At 38.0% G+C, this 19,896-nt stretch overlaps 2 protein-coding genes across 2 annotated transcripts in view; one reads left to right on the forward strand and one right to left on the reverse strand.

Moving 5' to 3' along the window:
- Window positions 1-70: 70 nt before the first annotated feature.
- On the reverse strand, window positions 71-5,994 carry LOC117425350 (protein RER1). The gene is made up of 7 exons (XM_058993056.1): window positions 5,876-5,994; window positions 3,529-3,610; window positions 3,014-3,118; window positions 2,751-2,850; window positions 1,993-2,071; window positions 1,524-1,659; window positions 71-1,300 (listed from the first exon to the last, which is right to left on the reverse strand). The coding sequence occupies exons 2-7, from the start codon at window positions 3,607-3,609 to the stop codon at window positions 1,211-1,213; spliced, it is 591 nt and encodes a 196-aa protein (XP_058849039.1). The 5' UTR covers window position 3,610; window positions 5,876-5,994; the 3' UTR covers window positions 71-1,210.
- Window positions 5,995-7,802: 1,808 nt separating this feature from the next.
- Window positions 7,803-19,896, forward strand: part of LOC117962360 (protein kinase C zeta type) — a 92,463-nt gene continuing 80,369 nt past the window's right edge. The window contains 3 exon segments of the mRNA XM_058993057.1: window positions 7,803-7,873; window positions 9,085-9,167; window positions 19,269-19,390. Of these exon segments, the coding sequence (XP_058849040.1) occupies window positions 9,097-9,167; window positions 19,269-19,390 (193 nt within the window). The 5' untranslated portion in view covers window positions 7,803-7,873; window positions 9,085-9,096.

Genomic DNA, 19,896 nt, shown 5'->3' on the forward strand with positions numbered 1-19,896 from the left:
AAGCATTAATTATACATACACCCACACCCACACAGAAACATACAAAGACTGATTAACCACACAAGGCAAAAAAGGGACATTGTCTCTTTAATAACATCTGAAGTGAAAAATTACACTTAATAAAGTTAATAAAATCATGTTTGGGTTTTTTTTTTTTTTTTTACCTGGAGCACATGACACGAAACATGCATTTTTACATATTTCTTTTTTTTTTTTTAAGAAACTGGATTATAAAGCTACTGTTCAAGGGCTACTTCTTCATTTCTATGAGATTGTTTACATGAAATAAATTGATACGTTAATCAAAAAAAAAAAAAAAAACACACCTGGAAACAGTAATATGTTTGTAAAGCAAAATATGATGCATTCAAAATAATCTCAAAACTATTTACCCTTTTTTTTTATATATATAAACCCTGAACAAAACCCCTAAGAAAACATGATACACTTCCACCAGGAAAAAAGTTTTGATCCTTTAGTGAAATGGTGATTCGGACACATGTAATTCTTGTCTTATGTTCCCTTCCATAACAACAGCAGAATCCTGAACCTTCTCTATCGTTCACAGCATGACTGCATCTCTGGCACACCCTCTGGAATATGAGCACCAAACATTAAAAAATAAATCTCCTTAGGAATGATAGGATTCTAGAATTGAACTACTTCGTAATAAAAAGTGAGGTTTTTAAAAGTCAGAACAAGAGAATTGGCAAAAATAGATCTGTGTGCACTGTGCTATAATTTAATGGAATGAACAACTGGGCAGGTACGATGAACATGACCTGACCAGAAGGGTGGATTAAATGCTGATTTTTGCTTTATTGGTTTCTTTTCCCCTGAAAGTAGCTGGAAGATGAATTACACCAATGAGACAGGGACAAGCAGAGCAGGAGCAGGTATACATTTCTGTACCTCACAGCACTCAACAGCAGCTTGAACCATCCCCCCACGGGGAGGGCAGAAGGCAAATATAAAGCACTCCACAACTCCAATGAAAACCTGTCCTGAAATGAAATAAGGTCTACAAGAGAGAACCTTTTAGTACCAAGGGGAGCGTAATCTGTTTATGTAAATCCTTTACCTGTCTGCCGTCCAACACCGTCACAACGGATCAAAACTCTTTTCCATTTTATTTTTTTAGTCCCTCCTCCCCCCACCCCACCCCAAGTTAAGGATTTTCTTTCTCTTTTTTCAGGCGGTAACATTTATTCTAACTGGTAAAGGACTTCCCTGTGTCTTCCTTGCCTTTGTATTTTGCCTTCCCGTGTGTAAATGGTAGATATCTGTACTTGATCATGTGCTGTAAAGAAAAAAAGAAAATAAGAGAAATAGCTTTAGTGCTGGTGGTTTAGGATTTGTTTGGAAAGATTGCACGACATGGTTAACCTTATTTGCAATAAAAAAGTTAATAATACTCCTTTTGTACATCATTTGGTGCCACTAGTATAAAATCTCCTTGACTACTGTTTGCAAGTAATAGTTAAAGCATCGGGGGTAAAAGGTACAAAAAAAAATGGTCATACCTTAATCTGCCTCTTCATTGTGATACAGAAAAGCATGATGAAGTACATAACGAGAATAGGCCAGAACACTGGCACGTTGAAGGCTTCAAAGAATGTGCAAATCATTGCAACCACAATTCCTTTAGTTGCAGAGTGCCTGAAAATAGCAACACGTTATATATCACACAACAGTAGATGAAAACCAATACAAAAAAACTACAACTTTAACACTGCATTTTACCTGTGGAGACAAAAAGCTATTTGCTAGGTATGGTCACGAGTTGCTTGAATGTTATATTGCTACAAGTAGTCAGCAACTTAAATGGCATCTAATTCTGAGTTACTTCAAGGGTCTTCAGGGTCTTTCTAACTTTTTCTGTTACTGAAAATGTACTCAGGTTATAGCGGCAACGTTGTCAGTAGACAGGCACTCACAATACAATGAAAACCAGTGAGTGGTGCACCATCCCTCGTACATTTTGGTACTCACCAGAATTTAAACTCTGGTAGCCTTCTTATAAAGGGTCGGAATTCTTCATTCTGCTTTGTAGGTAATGCAGGACCTTCATCTGAAAATAAAAGAAAAAAGGTAGAGCTGTTAAAAAAAAAAAACACAGATTCATGGGAACCAGAAATGATCATGAAGTCGGTCAAGCGAGGAGCTTTTCCAAACCACTCCTAGAAAGCAGTTCATGTTTAAACCCACTTTAAAAAATAAAACCCAAATTGAACTTGTTTTCCAGAACATCTGGAAGCATGTTCAGTAGATGCACGATCCCTCTGTAAAGTTATGTGGTTTCACACTTTGCTTAATGCTGTAGGTTATTAATTACCCTGTTCATAGATCACAGGGTACTGGTTATCCTTAACTATGCATTTAATAATAACAGTAATAATAATTCACATCCCTACTGGAAGCTATTAGCAGCTACTACGCTTACAAATTCACTGAGAGTGTCGGCCTCGCACTCAGAATATCAATGACAAAGACTCCTAAACCACAACAGGTTCTATATAAACAGATTACATCCTTCAGTATCCAATCTAATTTTTTATTTTGATTTAATGACTTATAATACGTTTAAGCGCTCGTAGAGACCGTGCAAGAAATACACTCTTAACTTTATTAGAGGTAGCCGACGAACACTTATAAAAACACACATTTTCACTCACGGTCAAATCCAAACCGATTACACAGACGCAAAAATAATTTCTCAAGATTCAGCGCTCGTCAGCTGAAGGGTTTACCTGCGTCGTCCAGTAGTGACGGATCCACTTTTGGCGACAGAAAAGCAATGAAGAGATTGAGATGGTAGATTCCAAGAGCGTACGTAACAATATACCATCCCTAAAAAAAAACAACAACAAGAGAACAAAAGAACACAGTTGAGAGTTTTAAAAGAGTGCGGAATGCATAGAAAGCATGAGTAAGTTAACTTATTACAATGGACACAAATCACAAAGTTTTCACTGTTTCAAATGTAACTCACATATTTTGAAAGCATGCTTACCTGCAGTATATACACTCTTATCAAATAGATGACAGTTAGAATTAGAGCAACAACCCATCGGACCACTGCAAATGGTGTGGACTTGTCTAACCACGACTGGTAAATCTGAAAAAGAAATTAAGCAATTTGCCAGCGGCAGTTCTTCTAACGTCAAGCAGACAATTCATTCCGATTCCCAATGATCTGGACTTTACCATTTTTTAAATACAGAAGTAAAAAGTGTTTTTGAAAGCTTTTGAGATAAATGAATGACCTTACAACGCATTTAAAAGCAATAACATAAGACTTCCAAAAAAATAAAACACTCTACAAGGAATATGTATTTAAAGAAAAGGAAGCTGACTAATTATAGACCACTGTATTATCATGCTAAAAAAAAAAAAAAAGCTTATCAAAATAAGTATGTCATTAATTGCATAGAACACGCCTTTGTCTTTTAACTCGTTATTGATCAAGGAAAGACAATACTAGTCTAGGATCACGGCATTTGCTTTTAAAAAAAATAAATAAACCACCTGCCCAAGCCTTGTGAAAAAGCTGGCGATTGATGATGGTTTCCCGTGAATGGATTCACCTGCACTGTCCCCTTCAGACATTCTGTAGATAGAACAAACATTATTAAAAAAAAAAATAACAAATGTACTCATGTATTTAATTTTTATTAGCAACTTCTGATATAATATATCCCCACCACTGTCTGTCACAAATCTGTAATTGCGTTTTTAGACATTTTAAAAAGGTTTGTGTGTGAACTCTACGGAGTTTGAGAAATTGCCCTGCTCTAACTTTGGCGTAAAAAAAAACCAAAACAAAAAAAACATGTATGCATTATAAAATATGATGAACAGATAGAAAACATAACATGATACAATAGTGCACACAGTGACCGAAGGGCATGTAAAGAAATAACAGCTGAGCGTACATTCAAAACGAGGTTGGGATTACCTCAGTAACTGAACATGCCACTGTGCTGATGTTGCTAGTTAGCCTACAGGTAATTATACAATGAGGCAGCAGTGCCGAGGTATTTGCCCATTTCACATATAATGCAAGCTCAGCTGACTGTTTTCCTGACATGTAAGGCAAGGACCAAACCATGCATCTCATGGACAATATAATCTCCCAATACTGCCCTTCTTATCATTTTCATAAAGCAAAGGACAGTGTTGCAAGGTGTCCAAGACCACAGATTAGGGTCTCCAGAGGCTGGAACAATTAAATCTAATGCAAGCCTTTAGATCATTTACAAAGAATCTCGGTCCAATTATATGCACAGCACCACACACAGCAAACACTGACGAGTACCAAACGAGTAAAAGTCATGTCAGAAAGAACATTCTCTGAACGTCAGAAAGAAAAACAACAATACAAAATAAAAAATACACTGTTGGAAAAAAAAAGAAAGGATAGTTAAAACATTTAATAGTGTCAATAATTTACTCTGCACTGCCAGTTTTCTTGGTATGGGCTAAGCATGACTGTACGTCGCAGTGGGTTGGGTCTGTCTTCTGTATAGTGATGACTCAGTAGATCTTCCTCAGACCTTTCCTTTTAGATACACTCATTAGGTTCAGTAGGTCATTTTCTCACTTCATAGTTCAGGCTACTTGATATGTGATATTTCCATTTGTTAGCCATACTTTAGACTCTCCCATACATTATCCTCAAGGTTGAGTTGTTATATATATATATATATATATATATATATATATATATATATTTTAGCTCAAAGAGCCAGCTGCCCAACGTTTCGATATGTTGTACATATCTTTCTCAAGGGAGCCTGTGTTTGAATCCAAACATTGGAGGTATTGATAGGTTTTTGACGGCATGTATATATATATTTTTTTGAAGTGTGCAATTGTACATAACACTAGTACAACATATTGATAAGTTGGGGGTAGGCAAAATAAAAAACGGTTTAATTTAGGTAGGCATTTTTTGCCCCACAAAGAAATGTGTCTCTTATCAGAAAATGATATTAATTAAACGCTGTGTTGTTACAGTACACTAATACACATATCCGTGAATATGGGCTATTTTATTTTCTAAGATTGTGTACAAGTCCATTTCTGCCTACTTGAAGGTGATCCACAGTCATTTACCAAGTGTGGGCTTACACAATTGACAATCGGCTGTAAATTCTGTAAATCATATACAGGTATTTTAACTATATGATAAACTAACATCTGTGTTACTGTTCTATCTGGTGGGTTTACAAGCACACATCTTGAAATATGAATGACATCTCGCTCATACTAAACGCATTTGATGTCTGCTCTAATTCTAAAAAAGGTAATGTTATAGTTATTAATATAATCTACAAAACATAAATATGAATAAAATAGTGGAATGCTTAAAAAGCTATTCCTTAAGGTCGATTCCGTCTTTCGGTTACGGACACAAACCTAGCGCATTCTGGAGGTTGTAGTTTTCGTTTGTACAACTCCTCATCCACATAAACATCGAATTACTCGCATTTTGACTATTATTCCCGAAATGCAATGCGTTGCAAGTTTGTTGTCAAGCGCAAAGCTTTGCGTACTGGACGTTGTAGTTCATTTTCCCCCGAACTCTAACACGAATACGAGGCAATCGAGTCGAATTAAAACTACAACTACCGGCAGTAACTTCGTAAACTGACCAACTCACTTCCGGCTAACCCCATCCCCGAAGCCGACTGTGAAACGGGTTTTCACTGTCGTTGGGGAGGTTTGTTACAATTTGGAGATAAACTCGAACACGCAGCAGAAGACGTTTCGATATTCAAAGACACCACACATGACAATATAATGTATATTCTTCGTAATTCTCAAGGAGCGACACCGCCCTGTTATTTTCTGTCCGGAGAAACGGTCCTACCTGGTTGCTGCGGTGTCGCTCTCCTCTCGAGACTACCGCTCGTGCAATCCCCGGAATGTGAACACGTCACTGCTTCCGCGAGAGCTCCACGGCTGATAGCTGACAGGGAAAAGCAGCTGAGCTCAGAACGCGGACATTTGGACACCTGCCATTCGGGGATCGGTTACCTGCCCTGAAGAATGATCAATGATGTATAATAAAATAATTACAGGTTTTAAAATACATCATAAAAAATGCACGGCCGTGTTTTTGTACTGTAATTTAATTTACGGTCGGTACCAGATACTATTTGTATTTATTTAATTTTTTTTAGAAATTTTAATTTATTGGCTTTGGCATTACTCTATTTATATTTTATTTCTTTACTTATTTTAATAGTTGAAGCCCGTATATCCGTTTCCAATTACTATTTATTACGAATTCCACCAGCGGCGTATATGTGGAATGAAATCCTTAATCTTACATTTTTGTATCCTGGGACACTATCACCCTTCATTTAAATATGCTTTATTTTGCTCTTATCTGCCCCCTATTTTACTGCATTTAATCCTGTACCTCAGAATATTGTAATCTGCCAAGTGTTTAATCTGTAGTATTTTGTACTTAATCATATCCTGATGTAACTATCACTATTTAATCATATCCTGATGTAACTTTCACTATTATCTGCTGTATTATTGAATTGTGGTTTGTCACACTTGAGAATTATTGTATTTCTTGTTCTTATTGTATGACTTATATTGTAACACTTGAATGTATTTGTATTTGCTTGCGATTGTAAGTCGCCCTGGATAAGGGCGTCTGCTAAGAAATAAATAATAATAATAATAATTTTATTTGAATGCCTTCTCTGCTATTGGGGGGGTTTCATGTGACGTCACCACAGCACGACGCGGCCATACTGTCGGTCAAAACAACAATGGCTGCTAATGCAAAAACGGTATCTTCCACACCAAAATGTAATGCACAGAGTGATTAGAAATTAAGTTTACCACATCAGTGATATGGTGCGTTGATGTGGTAAACTTATATAATGGTAAGTGCCAGATCATTGTGACCCTTACTGTGCACCCCGGGGTACTCATTTCTGCAAAGCATAGTCCTTTAGCGGTCTCTTAGATTAAACGTTTAGCTGTCACTTGTTGAAGCTGATTTTACAGGAACACAACATCTACAAATTCCAGTTACTGACGCTTCGTAGAACAAAAGGTTATTTTTTTTGTTTATCCCTATACAAAGTTATGATACACACCAAATAAGTCATATACATTGTTTTAATTACGAGTCTGTTAAACGTTGTATATACAAACTGCATAGGAATATTGTATATAATGAAACAAACTATTGAAAATGAATATTGTCTTAATTGGTAACACGTAAGTAAGAATGTGGTTTGCACGGCAAATCCAGTCAAAGCGTGCTCGCTCACCGGGGGTGCACAGTAAGGCTCACAAATTATATCTGTCCCTTATCATTATTTATTTCTAATTCCTGTGACTGGGAAGTAAAAAGCCTGCTCGGGTCACATGCCTGCAAACCCTCAATTGGATTTGCAATACCTGTTTGCCTTGTGTTCTGTCAATGCAGTTTTTTGAATGGGCACTAGAGGGACACTTTATTCTACATATATGTTCATTTATTTATTTTGTATTTTTTATGTATGTCTGATGATTCTGTATTATTTAATATAAATGCCGTACCTGTCTCTCCAACAGATTTTGGCTGAATATGTATTTATCTACCATCAAGTGTTCATATTCTGGTTTATCAGAACACGATTATTCCAAATAAGAAATGTAACTATGCAAGGTGTTTTTAATTAGCTCCTTCGCAATGGTTTCTGATTGGGCGCAGGTAACACAAGCTCTCTTTTGATTGGACGGGAATCCACCCGTTTATTATTAATTCAGCTAAACCACTGCGCGACCGTTTATTGGTTGAAGGTAATCTCATGTTTCACTGGATTGGCTACAGGTGTTTCTCGCTCCGCTACAATTGGTAGGCAGGTATTCTTACTGCAGTCTGATTGGCTTTTGCGCTGGTCTTTCTCCGCCATGTTAGGCAAATCCTGCTTTGAGACAGCAGAAACTTCTGGAGTTGCGGATTGGTTTTGAGGATGAGATATTTAAATCATTTATAATTTAATACAGGCAATAAACAAGGCGGTGCATGAAGATGGATTGTACTTTCATGTTTGGCAGGACGTCTTAACAGTTGTTTTATACATTTATTTTTTTTTGCAAGTTTCCTGCCTGATTTTATAAATAACAGCTTTACGAAATACTTGAAGAGAGTGCAACTTTTTTCCCCCATCATTTGAAAAAAGGAACAGTTGTTTGTGGAGCCTTAAGTTAGGTTTCAAAATATTTGCAAGTTGGCTGTTTTTAATTAAAAAAAAAAAAAAAAAAAAAAAAAAAAAAGTCTGACTGCAGACTCGAGTTGGTTTGGCTCAGAGTACACACATTGAGTTACGTTGTGCCTTTGTTTTTTAAAAGTACTATTTTTATTTAATAAAACATATATTTTAAACGTTACTGGTTTCAAAACAAAGCTAGCGAAACAATGCTGGATATTTAAACTTTTTAAAACTATAATTTCCTAAATATTGTGTCGCAAGGTCAGGTGAACCTCGAAACGTTTCTTGTCTGTTCTGATAATACAGTCAAACGTAACCATTTTTATACATCGTCATTTTGCAATATATTTACGTACAGAAGGAAAGTGCATTACATTTTATTTACCACAAAAAAAAAAAAACTTCAACAGGTGTAATTGTTGCCGTTGTCGGGCAGCACAGACTTGACAGAACTTTGCTTTTCTTAAGTTTACAGTAACATTAGGCAGGCTGCAGGACTGGGATAGTCGGTATGATCCAGAAACGCTGATAATAATAAAGTACAGCCCTTCTCTTTGGAATGTGCAACTCGTTGCATCCTCGATGATGGTCGAGAGAACCGAAAATGACTTTGAACTCGTGAACAAAACTTAGAGATTTGATATACCTGTGTGTGTGCATATATATATATATATATATATATATATATATATATATATATATATATATATATATATATATATATATATATATATATATATATATATATATATATAGTTTCTAAAGATCATTTCTCACAGAATTCCCTCCCCCAACTGGATTACAACATTTGTTTGCAATTGCACACAGCTGATATCTTCATTTCCTGCTGTAGTTTTGGAGTATCATGCCTACCAGGCAAGCATCCACGATGGATCTGCAGCAGGATTATGTGAAAATTAAAACACATTACAGAGGGTAAGTGTTGTTTTTTTTTTTTATTTAATTTTTAAAAATTTATTATTATTATTTTATATATATAAATAACAGCCGGAATGGTGCGACATAACTTCTACAGCTAAACGAAAAAAGACACCGTGTTATTTTGTCGTTACCTTGTCAACACGAATCACGACTTTCTTTTTTATTTTTGTCGGAACTGTGATTACAGCAAGTTCTTCAAGTTTATCTACCTACTCCGAAATACATTATCACCTAATGTATTAAATCAGTTTTTTAAAAAAACAACGCCGCTTGAGTACTGTGCGATTAAGAAGCGTTTGCCACACAAGGGGAAATGCTTCTGTGGTCGGAAGTGCTGGTTAGCCAGTTACACGTTACATATTCTATTAGTATCTCCATTCATATGCCTTGCAGGCAAATCCGGCACTGTCGCTGTGATTTTTTTTTTAAAGGAAGAACTGATTCGAATTAGACAGCCTGGTTCAGCATTGTGTATATATTCACGGAGTTATAGTTGTTCACGATTACCTTCGTTTCAGCGAAACCAAATACTAGTGTCACATATCTATCTATCTATCTATCCTCAATCTTTTACTGCACTCTCCATATATAATTGTAACCTTCTTTGGTGAAGAGAAAACAAGACATGGCTTTTAAAGCGACATAGTTTACTGTAGATCAACCTAATATGTACTATGTGTATACTAAACAATAACGTTATTTTCAAAGCAGGTCAACATGATTGTGTTTGACTTTATGTATTTGATGGAAGCAGATGAACAAGGCACTACTGAGTTTAGTTTTTTTTTTTTTTTATATAGCTCATTTTATCTCTAAGTCTATCTGGATGAAGCGTTTTACTCCTGTGTAATAAGGAACGTGTGTTTCTTAAGAGAACAATGCTCTTAAACAAGTAACCGATTTAAAAAACAACCTTTCAGGAAACAAATGTTATTCCTGAAACTTGAAGCCTTGTGAATGTATCCTGTTGTGAGAGGCCTCTCAATATTATAATGTGTTGCACTGTACCTCCTGTGTACCTCTTGTGTTCCTCCTCAGGGAGTGGAGTTTTGCAGGAGCTGGTCTTTAAGTACCCACGATGAAGTGTCCCAGACTGTACTGTGCAGCCTCTGTAATGTGTGTTCTGAAGAGCAGATGTCCCGTGGGTTAATCAGTTGAACCAACTAAACTTTGTAAGAACAACAGGTTGTTTGTTTTGCATACTGTGGGGTATTGCAATTCCCCCTGTGTAGGAATCATGAGAAGGAAGTAAAACTATAGGCCAGGATTCCATGGCGTTAAACTGCCCTTAACCCCTTGAGGTACACAAGACACTGATCATCTGTTCAAACGGGTTCTTCTTAAAATACATTTAAGAGTGACTCGGTATTGCAAGGAAACTGACAATGTGGATGAGCAGATCTGTCAGTACGTTTTAAACGCTGTTCCCTGCACCTCATTGCAAAAATAAGAGTTAGCATAATTTTATTTGTGCAGGATGCATCTCTTGTACCTTTTTTAAAGGGTTAAGCTTCTACTGTTATGTAGGTACTGTAAATGCAGGGTCTGAACACACAGCAAGCTCAAGTGAAGTTCTTCAACTTTAAAACCTGTTAGATATACATGTAGATGCACACACAAGAACATCCTTGCCAGTGTAACGCCCCTCATGTGAAAAAGTGATGTGAAATTGAAAGAGAATAGACAAACGAAACCAGAGTTTAATGTATGTACAGTAATGCAGGGATCGATATCTTTTTTTGAATATTCTTTTTCATCCCAGTGTAACATTTCCAAAGTTGTGTTCATCAACACTTACCTGATTGATTTTTATTGAAGATGGGAGATGAATTTCAAAACAGCCTCTGTATGACAGTGCATTCATCTCCCTGGGCACCTCAGAGCTGTCCTGAAGTGGGATTGCTTCCTAAGTGAGCCTGTTTAAAATCCTAAATAAACCACTTCTGTCGCTGCATTGTATGGAGTTACAAAATATATTCTGCAGAGCAGGTCATTAATCAGGTGTGGGATGGCTCTGTGGTTTTATAACCAAACACCAAGATGTATTTCATAGTTAAATTGAACTAAATGGCATTTACTTTTCACTAAAATGACTACATACATGAGGGGGTAGAGAATATCTATTTTCTAATAAGTATCTATTTTATAATGGTGCATATGATTTTTTTCAAAGTTTTGGCAGGGCAACTTCTCAAACTCCATAGAGAAAACACAAACTGTTTTATAATTAAAAAAAAAAAAATGCAATTACACATTCTTTCCCAGAGGGGGATATTTTAATTTCCTGCAAGTAGATTTCTGGCCCAGTTGTGAACTGGGTTTTGAAGGTTGATGAAAACCTGACCTATTGTTTTAAACAGACTTAAATAATGATGGAAGCAGAGTACAAGGTACTGTACAGATCGCCGAGTGTGGATAAGTGTCTGATTGGCGAGGAAGCAATAAACCTCTTTGCAGCCCTTGTTTGTCTGTGCACACAAGCTGCAAATACATTGAGCATCAAAGGTAGGGAAAGCAATGCCTTGCATTAAACATTTTGCAAACGTTTTACAGCAGATTGAATTATTATTTGAAAACCAGCGCCTGGGTCTATTGGGTACGGCATTCCACCACCTTTTTTAGATTCATCAGTGTTTATTATCTATTGTTTATCTGACATAATTTCTTAAAATATTTGCACAAATATGGAAGAAATTGTATCATGAAGCGTGTTGTCTTAATTGTGATGCAGCTGTTAAAACAGCAGTGCTGATTGATATGCGTCTGCACTACCTCAGATTAAAATAGCACAGTGTCTGACCCTGGCTCTCAACCCTCATTGATCCACATCAAAACAAGAAACAGTCAGCAGACAGCGAGAGCCAGAATCAACGCCTTGGCTGACACTGCCAATTCTCTCACCAGAAAGACACCTATACTGTCAGGTAGCCTCTAAATACTGTACCACACATAGTTTGAATTCCATTGACTACCTCTCCACATACAGCACGGTAAGGGAGGGGGTTTTCAGAGCATTAAAAAAAATCCTGTTTGTTATGTTTTGCATTAATAACAAGAAGACACACAGAAGTTTGACTTTCCCCTTTTGTTTTGCATTGAGATAACTTTGTTTATCAAAGCAAACATGCACTCGCTGTGCCTGCAAATGGTGCTTGACTGTATGAAGAAAAAAAATACCACCAGTATAAAATCAGCATAGTCCTCACATGGTGTTCTAACGGTAATAATAACATCACGATTGTGTAGGCAACAAACTTGGTCTAAAACACAACACACACACACACACACACTTCTTAGAATCCTGGAACAATTGGCCCATTTTGAATTTGTTGTTAAGGAGTGGGAGTAATCAAGCATTAAAACCTTATCAGCCCATACTACATATATCTCCCTGTGCATCAGATTCAAAGCAGGTATTGCAGATCTTGGACAGCAGATGATTACATACTGAAGGTCACATGGTGCAGGGGGTGGGGGTGTTTGTTTGGTATCACCCTGTAGTTAATCTAACCAGCTGATGAGTGAGTGGAATAGCAGGGCTGAGTGAGTGGCACGGAGGGTTCAAGGGTGGATTTAAATGATGAGACGGCCAGGTTGAAAGATAAGACAGCAAGGCAGTGTTGTGAACCACATGGTTGTAAATATATCTGATACTATTACTATAAAAAGGACATCATAGCGCAGGTTCATCAGTGAAGAAACTGGCTCTACAGAGTCTATAACAGAGGTGGCCAGTGGGCCTTTCCAGTCCTGGTCTGTGTTTGAACCCTGTTCTAAATCAGTTCAACCTCCATCCAGACTCTGACGTAGTTCATTATCTGATTTCCCCTGTTAAACCTGGAGTGGCATGGCCCTCCAGGACAGAGATTGGACATCCCAGTGGGATTACCTGACCTACTGTAAAAGCTTAACATTTATTAACCTCCTACTGCTGCAAGTGTTTTTCTTCCTAGTATGCTTCCCTAAGGGCGCAGAGAAAGCTTAAAATCTTTATCTAAACCCTTTGGGGAATGCAAACGAACTGGTTTATCAACAAGGACTTGTAAAGTAAAAGGCTAAAAACCACAGAAAAATTGTGCTCAGCAGACACCCATTGATTGTATTTGAGTGTGAAATAGTTTGTGGTACACTGCAGCTTGAAGATACTGTAGTGCTTTGTTTACTCGTCTCCAGTACCGTGGGGTTATTGGAAGGCAGAATTGCTTTTCTGTTTCGTTACCAGTTGCCGGGGGTTTCAGTCCAAAACAGACCACGCCTTCTTCTAATCTCGGAATGCTCTTCATGTTTATGATGTGGAAGGCACAGTTCCAGGCATTCTTTATAGTTTCAAAAGGAGGGGGTGTGTCCTAAATATAGAAGTGTTTTTCCCCTTGGGCAACCATAAATATGCCTCGTCATTGGCCTGTCTAATTAGTGTTTTTAATGTCCCTGGAAAATGAAGAGTTCCATCAGCTTGGTTTTACTTAAGCTGCCCTTGTGAGTAATGTCCCAAGTGTTTTCAGAAGAAACAGCTCTTCTTTTTTTTTTTTTTTTAACCCCTCAAGGTACACCGGGAATTGAGCGCTTGTTCAAACGGTTTCTTCTTAAAAGACATTTGAGAGCGACTCAAGTATCGCGAGGAGGAAACTGACAATGTGGATGAGCAGATCTAACCAGTCAGTACATTTTAAAGCCCTGTTTCACGCGCCTCATTTCAAAAATCTAAGAAAGTGAGCATTTTTATTTGTCCCTCGTACCTTAATGGTCTACTTTTAGTTGATACGATGCAGGGCTTTTAAGGTGGTGATTTGAATAAATTAAAATAAACCACACAAAAGAGAGGAAGCTGCCAAGGAATGGCTTTAGTTTTAATTCGCTCAAAGCCAGACAGCGAGCCAGGCGTCATTTCACGGGTGGCTGGCTGTTTTGATTGGAAAGACAGGCACTTAGACATCAGGAGCTGATCTGTTTACAGGCAACTAGCTGGGAATCTCAGCATTTAGGGCTGTTTTTAAAGTTTTCTATGAATTAAGAATAACGATAATGACCTCTGGGACTAATCATTACTAAACGGCTGAAGGCCGCCTTCTTCTTCTTCTTCTTCTTCTTCTTCTTTTTCTTCTTCGATGTTTGATTGATGGTAGTTAGGAAGCTAGAACACTTTTTTTTTTTTTGGGGAGGTCCTTTTTTCTGTTTTTGTTCCTTTTTGACCTGCCCAGACTTCCATTTCCAGGCACTGATGTGCGGCAGTGGTTTCAATGTTTAACTAGGAACCTTTACTGGAACAAGCCTTGTTTAAACAAAATCGAGAGTTTAATTGAGGTTGTGTCACTAGATATGTATCCTCCTGTCTAATTTTCACCTCAGCTGGTAGTTGGCAGACTTTGTTTTATATAGGGGTGTATGCAGGTGTAGTAATTCCTGTGCTATTTCAATCTTATACAGTAGCATTACTGTGCCATCTTAGCTCACCTTTTGATAATGCAGCCTAATACTTGCTTATGGGATATTAATCAAACAGACCTGCAAGATAATCTTAAGTGCTGTGCAAGGTGAACATTGTCATGGATACCAAATACACTTGTATTATTTAAGGTAGGTTAGGCAATCATGTTAGGTATTTAAAGCATTTGCCAATGCCAATGGTCCCAAGAACTAATTAAAAAAAAAAAAAACTTTGGAACGGTTGCCAACGCAGTGGCTTGTCAAAGGCAGGGAGCTAATCTACAGTGCAGCAGGAGGTTCAGATTTGAAGTTATTGTACAGTGATGAATGTTCTTTCCCAATTAGCTGTATGTTTTGGAAAAGCTTATTTTTCAATAAGTTCAATTGAATGTTCCCATCAGTCATTAAGCCCCAATGGTGTCAACCACTCAGCTTAATTTCATTTTTTTTTTTTTTTTAAGCACTGTGCAGAAAACCACCCAACAGCCTCATTTTGCAGGATATTATAAATACCAACAAACTCAATAATTGAAAAGTGTTTACAAGACCTCAACTTACAGACTTCAATGTCCCAAGAGATTTCAGGCAATATCGCTTCATGATTTATTCATGGGTTTTTATGAATCTTGCCTGGAATATGTAGTGTATTTCTACACCGTTGTATTGAAAGCTCTGTCGTTTCATTATTGAGTCACTGATTCCTGCTTGTTGTATTTTGTTATGCACTGCTGCCTTTTAAGCAGTGGGAATGAGAATGGAAATTTACTGGGGTCTGTAAGAAAGAACAGATTTTCTATGTTCACAATTTGCCAAGATTAGAAAATGCATGAGTAGAGCACCTGTCCCTGGAACTGTTCTCGGAAAATATCCTGAAACCCCCGACTGCTGCCCCTGGAACAAGGTGCATGCATTCGACATGAGCGCCTTGGATAACCAGCAGGGATCCACATTGCTCAGCATAGTTCACTCCACTGCGATGTTGAAATGAGAATGCTAATCACCAAAGGCAATGGTTCATGTACATGCTACAAACTCTGCACAAGAAAACCAGGTTTGACATGTACAGGTTCATTTGTGCTGTTTCCTTGATGCATAATTAAATGCTCACTCACACTGTGGTACAGGAGTCTAATAGATACTTAAGATGCCATTAATCAGAAAACAGTGCCGTGATGAGGGGAGGTGCATGGCGTACATTCGGAGGACTGTTTTACAGCACTGTTGTATAGCGTACTGTGTCAGGCTTGTTTGATAATGGAGAGATTTAAGTTGAGATGTGAAGTATTGGATTCATCCTGGCTTTTAGATTTGTAATGTCTTAAGCCCAGGGAGCACAAAGCCACTTTTTTCAGGAACTGGCTTGAAACCTGGTTCCAGGAGACCGGGAGACCTAGTTTGATGCAACTTTGCTATATCAAACCCCAGGTCTCCCCTGGTGTGCCATGCTGTGGCTTGAAACCTAGTCTCCTAAAACCAAGTTCCAAGCTTGCTTGAGCAATTTAACAATTGCTTGTATTGAGAAAACACACTTAATTAACCAAACAGCTTGTTTCACAGACACTGATTAGCACTAATCTTGGGCTTGACTACTTCTCATAGAAAATATATTCACAGTTTAGATTTACTGTTATGCTAAGGTATGGGTAGGGCAACATTTTAAATGAATGCCTAAAAATAGTTCTGTAGTAAGTGAAAGAAATCAGTCCCATCAATCCATGTGCTTGTCTATGAAGATGGCAAAAGCTGACTCAAGCGCTGCAGGCACACTGTTAGGCAGACTGGAATGAATCCAGCAGGTTCACAGAGCAGGTTTAAAGCAGATTGCCTGCATTCCTTAGACATGGTTTTAGCAGTTTTGCAAAAGGTGTGGTGACGTATTGTTCATTTTAATCAGCTACCACACGTGCACTGCCATTTACTACAACTCGCAGTGGGATAACACCACAACCTTTTCAAGCTTTCTCTTTGCATAGTAAACCTGTCCAAATGCATGACAGGAGGTGGATGATTAGTTAATTGTAAAAAGTGTATCTAGGTGCAGTGTCTGGGTATTTCAGGGACTGCCAAAAAACAGAGAAATGCTTTTATGAGCTGCGATATTCAATTACTGATATTGCAGGGCTCATTGAATGATAGTTCTATGTGTGTTATATTGGGGTCTGTCGGGAAGTGTGCTTCTTTGTCTGGAGATTTTAAGCTTATTTGTGAAAAGCAGTGTATAATTATTTTTTTTTTTTTGACATACTAATATGATAAATTAACGTTTTAGCCAATGGGGCATTGCTATTGAGGTTTCCATGGCTACCAGCGTACTGCTGAGAGAGCAGGTGGTGAAAAGGCTGAGGAAAATAAACTCGAAAAAATCTGGCCTTTTCAGTGCAAGGTCTTTTATTGAGAGTAATTGAAAACAAACCACAATGGAATTTAAAAGCTGTGCAGTTTATAATACAGTACAACAGGCGCTTCACAAAAGCACTGAAAATAACCTTTCTGTGTTGCACTTACCAATTAGCCCACTAGAGGGCATGAATGTACCACACACACACACAAACACACAAACCTCAATAAAATCTATTTACAAAAATAATAGGCATGTGTGCACATTCTGTTGTGTATCTCTTCAGCTGCACTTTATTTGTATGTCAGTTACCTGCCCAGAAAGACATTGCTTACCTGCGTTACATTTGTAAGATGGCTCGACAGAAATACTGTACACCTTATGGGTAAGGCTGTGGGGAAGAAAATATATGGCGTGTGATGTTTCTAAGCTCTAGCTCCAGCAGGTGCTATCCGTCTTGTGCCTCCCTCTAAAAATGACGTGTTCTCCTCCATAATACATTAGCAAAATATGAAAGTGTAGAATAACTACAATTTTTTTTTGGAGTCTCACTCTGGTTGTGATATTGCTTTTGCTGTAAAAGATGGTTCTTGTTTTCATTGCTTGCTGACTCGGAAAGAAGACTTGGCTAGATGCTGTGTTTTCAAATTAGACTCCCCAGAAGCAGGTTTTGCCTGTGCTCGACATCAATCTGATTGGGTTTTAGGTTGAATAAGTAGCCTTTGGGTTGAGCAAGTAGCCTGGTTTCCATACAGGAAAGCTGTCCTTGCAATAATCCTAGTTGCACTCTTTTGCTTGAGAGGAAAAATGGCCTTTGTTGCACGTGTTTCAATAAACGTGGTTTGTGACCCGAAGCGATTAATTTAGCCTAATATGTTGGTATAGCAGAAAAAAATGTATCCTAAATATAAGAATGAACTTGCTCCAGGAAATAATAATAATAAAAAAAAATACTGGTGAAGTACAGTATCCAGTGTAGCTAATTCAGTGAACTGCCTGTTCTGATTAAATCAACAGCCTGCTCCAGTTGTTTTATTTATTCATGCAGCTTTGAAGTACGTTTCAATAACTCTCTAATTTTAATATGACTTGATGTCTGATTTATTTAGCAAAGCAATTCAGAGCGCTAATTCTATTACTGTACGTTACTGTAAGTGCAGGACGTTGCTACAGTGTTTGTCACGGCAATCTTAAACTGATCTTATTTCTCATAGGCTTTGTGTTTGCTGACATGTAGGACAACAGCCCCACCTATTGATTGAAATGTACTGTGCTGTTCTGAATCGATCAGTAATAATAATAAGGGAACTGCACCCTGACCTTTCCCCTCGTGCTAGCCAAACCGTCTCTCTACAGTGCCCAAATGCACGTTGCTGGTGCATCTGCTTTGGATGGAAAAGCAGGCCGCTGAAAAACACGTCCCTTGACTTTGCAGTGGAAGTTCATCTAATACTGTACTAGTCAGTATGGAGAGGTATGCCATCTACCCCTATCTGAAACCTTTACTATTTCCTAGTTCTTTAGGCCGACCATATGATGATCGCTGTGTTCTCTTCATCTAGTTTAACCTTGCTATATCAAAACTGTACACCAGCCGCTCCACGTCTATAGTGTAGATGCCACCGTGAATTTGCTGATGTTATAAGGAGGGGCAGTTCTCTCCCTGTTTAAATCCGAGAGACCTGGATTGATGTGTCTGAATACTACGAGAGAAGCAATCTCATTACCTCGGGCTAATCCTTCATGCACTACGTCTTTCTTTGGACATTTAATGCATCCTAATTTGTCAACCATTCCCCAACTAAATCAGTCTTCACATAGAGATTGGTGGCTCCAGACACCTTATTTTTAGAGCGAGATATAAAATATTGAGTATTTTGAATTTCTACAGCACTGTATTGCCTTATCAACAGTGAACCAAACCTGGTAAACGTAAGCTTACAATTGGGATATTCCAGCACAAGAGAACCAAAATCTGGTGTTTCCAACCATGTGTGGCTTATTCAAAAATGCATGTACTGTGAAATCCTCAATGTTACAGATACAGTTCATGTCGCCACTTGATATTTAGCTTGCAGCAAAAAGAGATGCCATCAATCTCAGTAAAAGTAAGTTTAGAACAGGTCGGAAGCATCTTGCTCCACAGAGTTATAAATGCATGCAAAAGTCTACCAGGTAAACTAGTGGCTTCCAAAAAATTAACAATACCGTTCTTTTAAAGGCGTTCTAGGTGGGCAAATGGTGTGCCACGAAGGCACGAGCCTTGATGGGCCAAGTGGCCACTTCTCTCTCCCGAACTCCTCATGTTGTTCTTGTTTGTGTTCTCTCTAAAGGGACATGCTGATCACAGATCTGGATTCCTCCTTGACGTACAGTGCGCTGTGTGATGAGGTTCGGGACATGTGCAGTCTACTACAGAGCCAGCCCATCACACTCAAATGGATTGACAATGAAGGTACAGACTTTTTTTTTACCTGCTCAGTTTCTGCATGCTGGTTGTCTTTCACTTCTTAGCTATGCACACAGCATTGCTGTTTGGAGGTTCCACAGAGGTGGAAGGGAAAGTTTTGTTTTTTTTTTGCTCGCTAGATTCATCTGCTTTCCAGTATCCGTTTATAAAAAAAGAGGAGGCTAGGAAACGAGGTCCTGAATATTAACACTTCTCACATGTCCATTTCCAACTTGAGTTGGCGTTTTCATAACAACTTGATTTCCTTTTACCTGTTAAACGCAGTTTGACAAAAAAAAAATCTATGAAAAAAAACAAACCATAGGCTTCCCTAAGGTCAGCCTCTCCACTTATCTGCAAGCAAATGTATAGGCAGGGGTACCTTGAAAGGTAAAGAATGTAGTGTAAAATATGTATAATGTAGTAGTGTTGTGTGGTCTAAGCTTTAATAATCTATCCCATGAGTTTCCTGACTGAACTAAGAAAAAAAAGCTACTTCATTCTTGACTTGG

The sequence above is a fragment of the Acipenser ruthenus genome, chromosome 20 (genome assembly GCF_902713425.1).
Source record: "Acipenser ruthenus chromosome 20, fAciRut3.2 maternal haplotype, whole genome shotgun sequence".
Classification (NCBI taxonomy): domain Eukaryota; kingdom Metazoa; phylum Chordata; class Actinopteri; order Acipenseriformes; family Acipenseridae; genus Acipenser; species Acipenser ruthenus.

What these genes read in the sequence shown, in the direction of transcription:
- LOC117425350 (XM_058993056.1), bottom strand. Translation starts at nt 3,609, where the DNA reads ATGTCTGAAGGGGACAGTGCAGGTGAATCCATTCACGGGAAACCATCA. An exon ending in TAAGAGTGTATATACTGCAG is followed by an intron (nt 2,851 to 3,013) that starts GTAAGCATGCTT and finishes GTTTTTTTTTAG; the next exon opens with GGATGGTATATTGTTACGTA. An exon ending in CAATGAAGAGGCAGATTAAG is followed by an intron (nt 1,301 to 1,523) that starts GTATGACCATTT and finishes TTTTCTTTACAG; the next exon opens with CACATGATCAAGTACAGATA.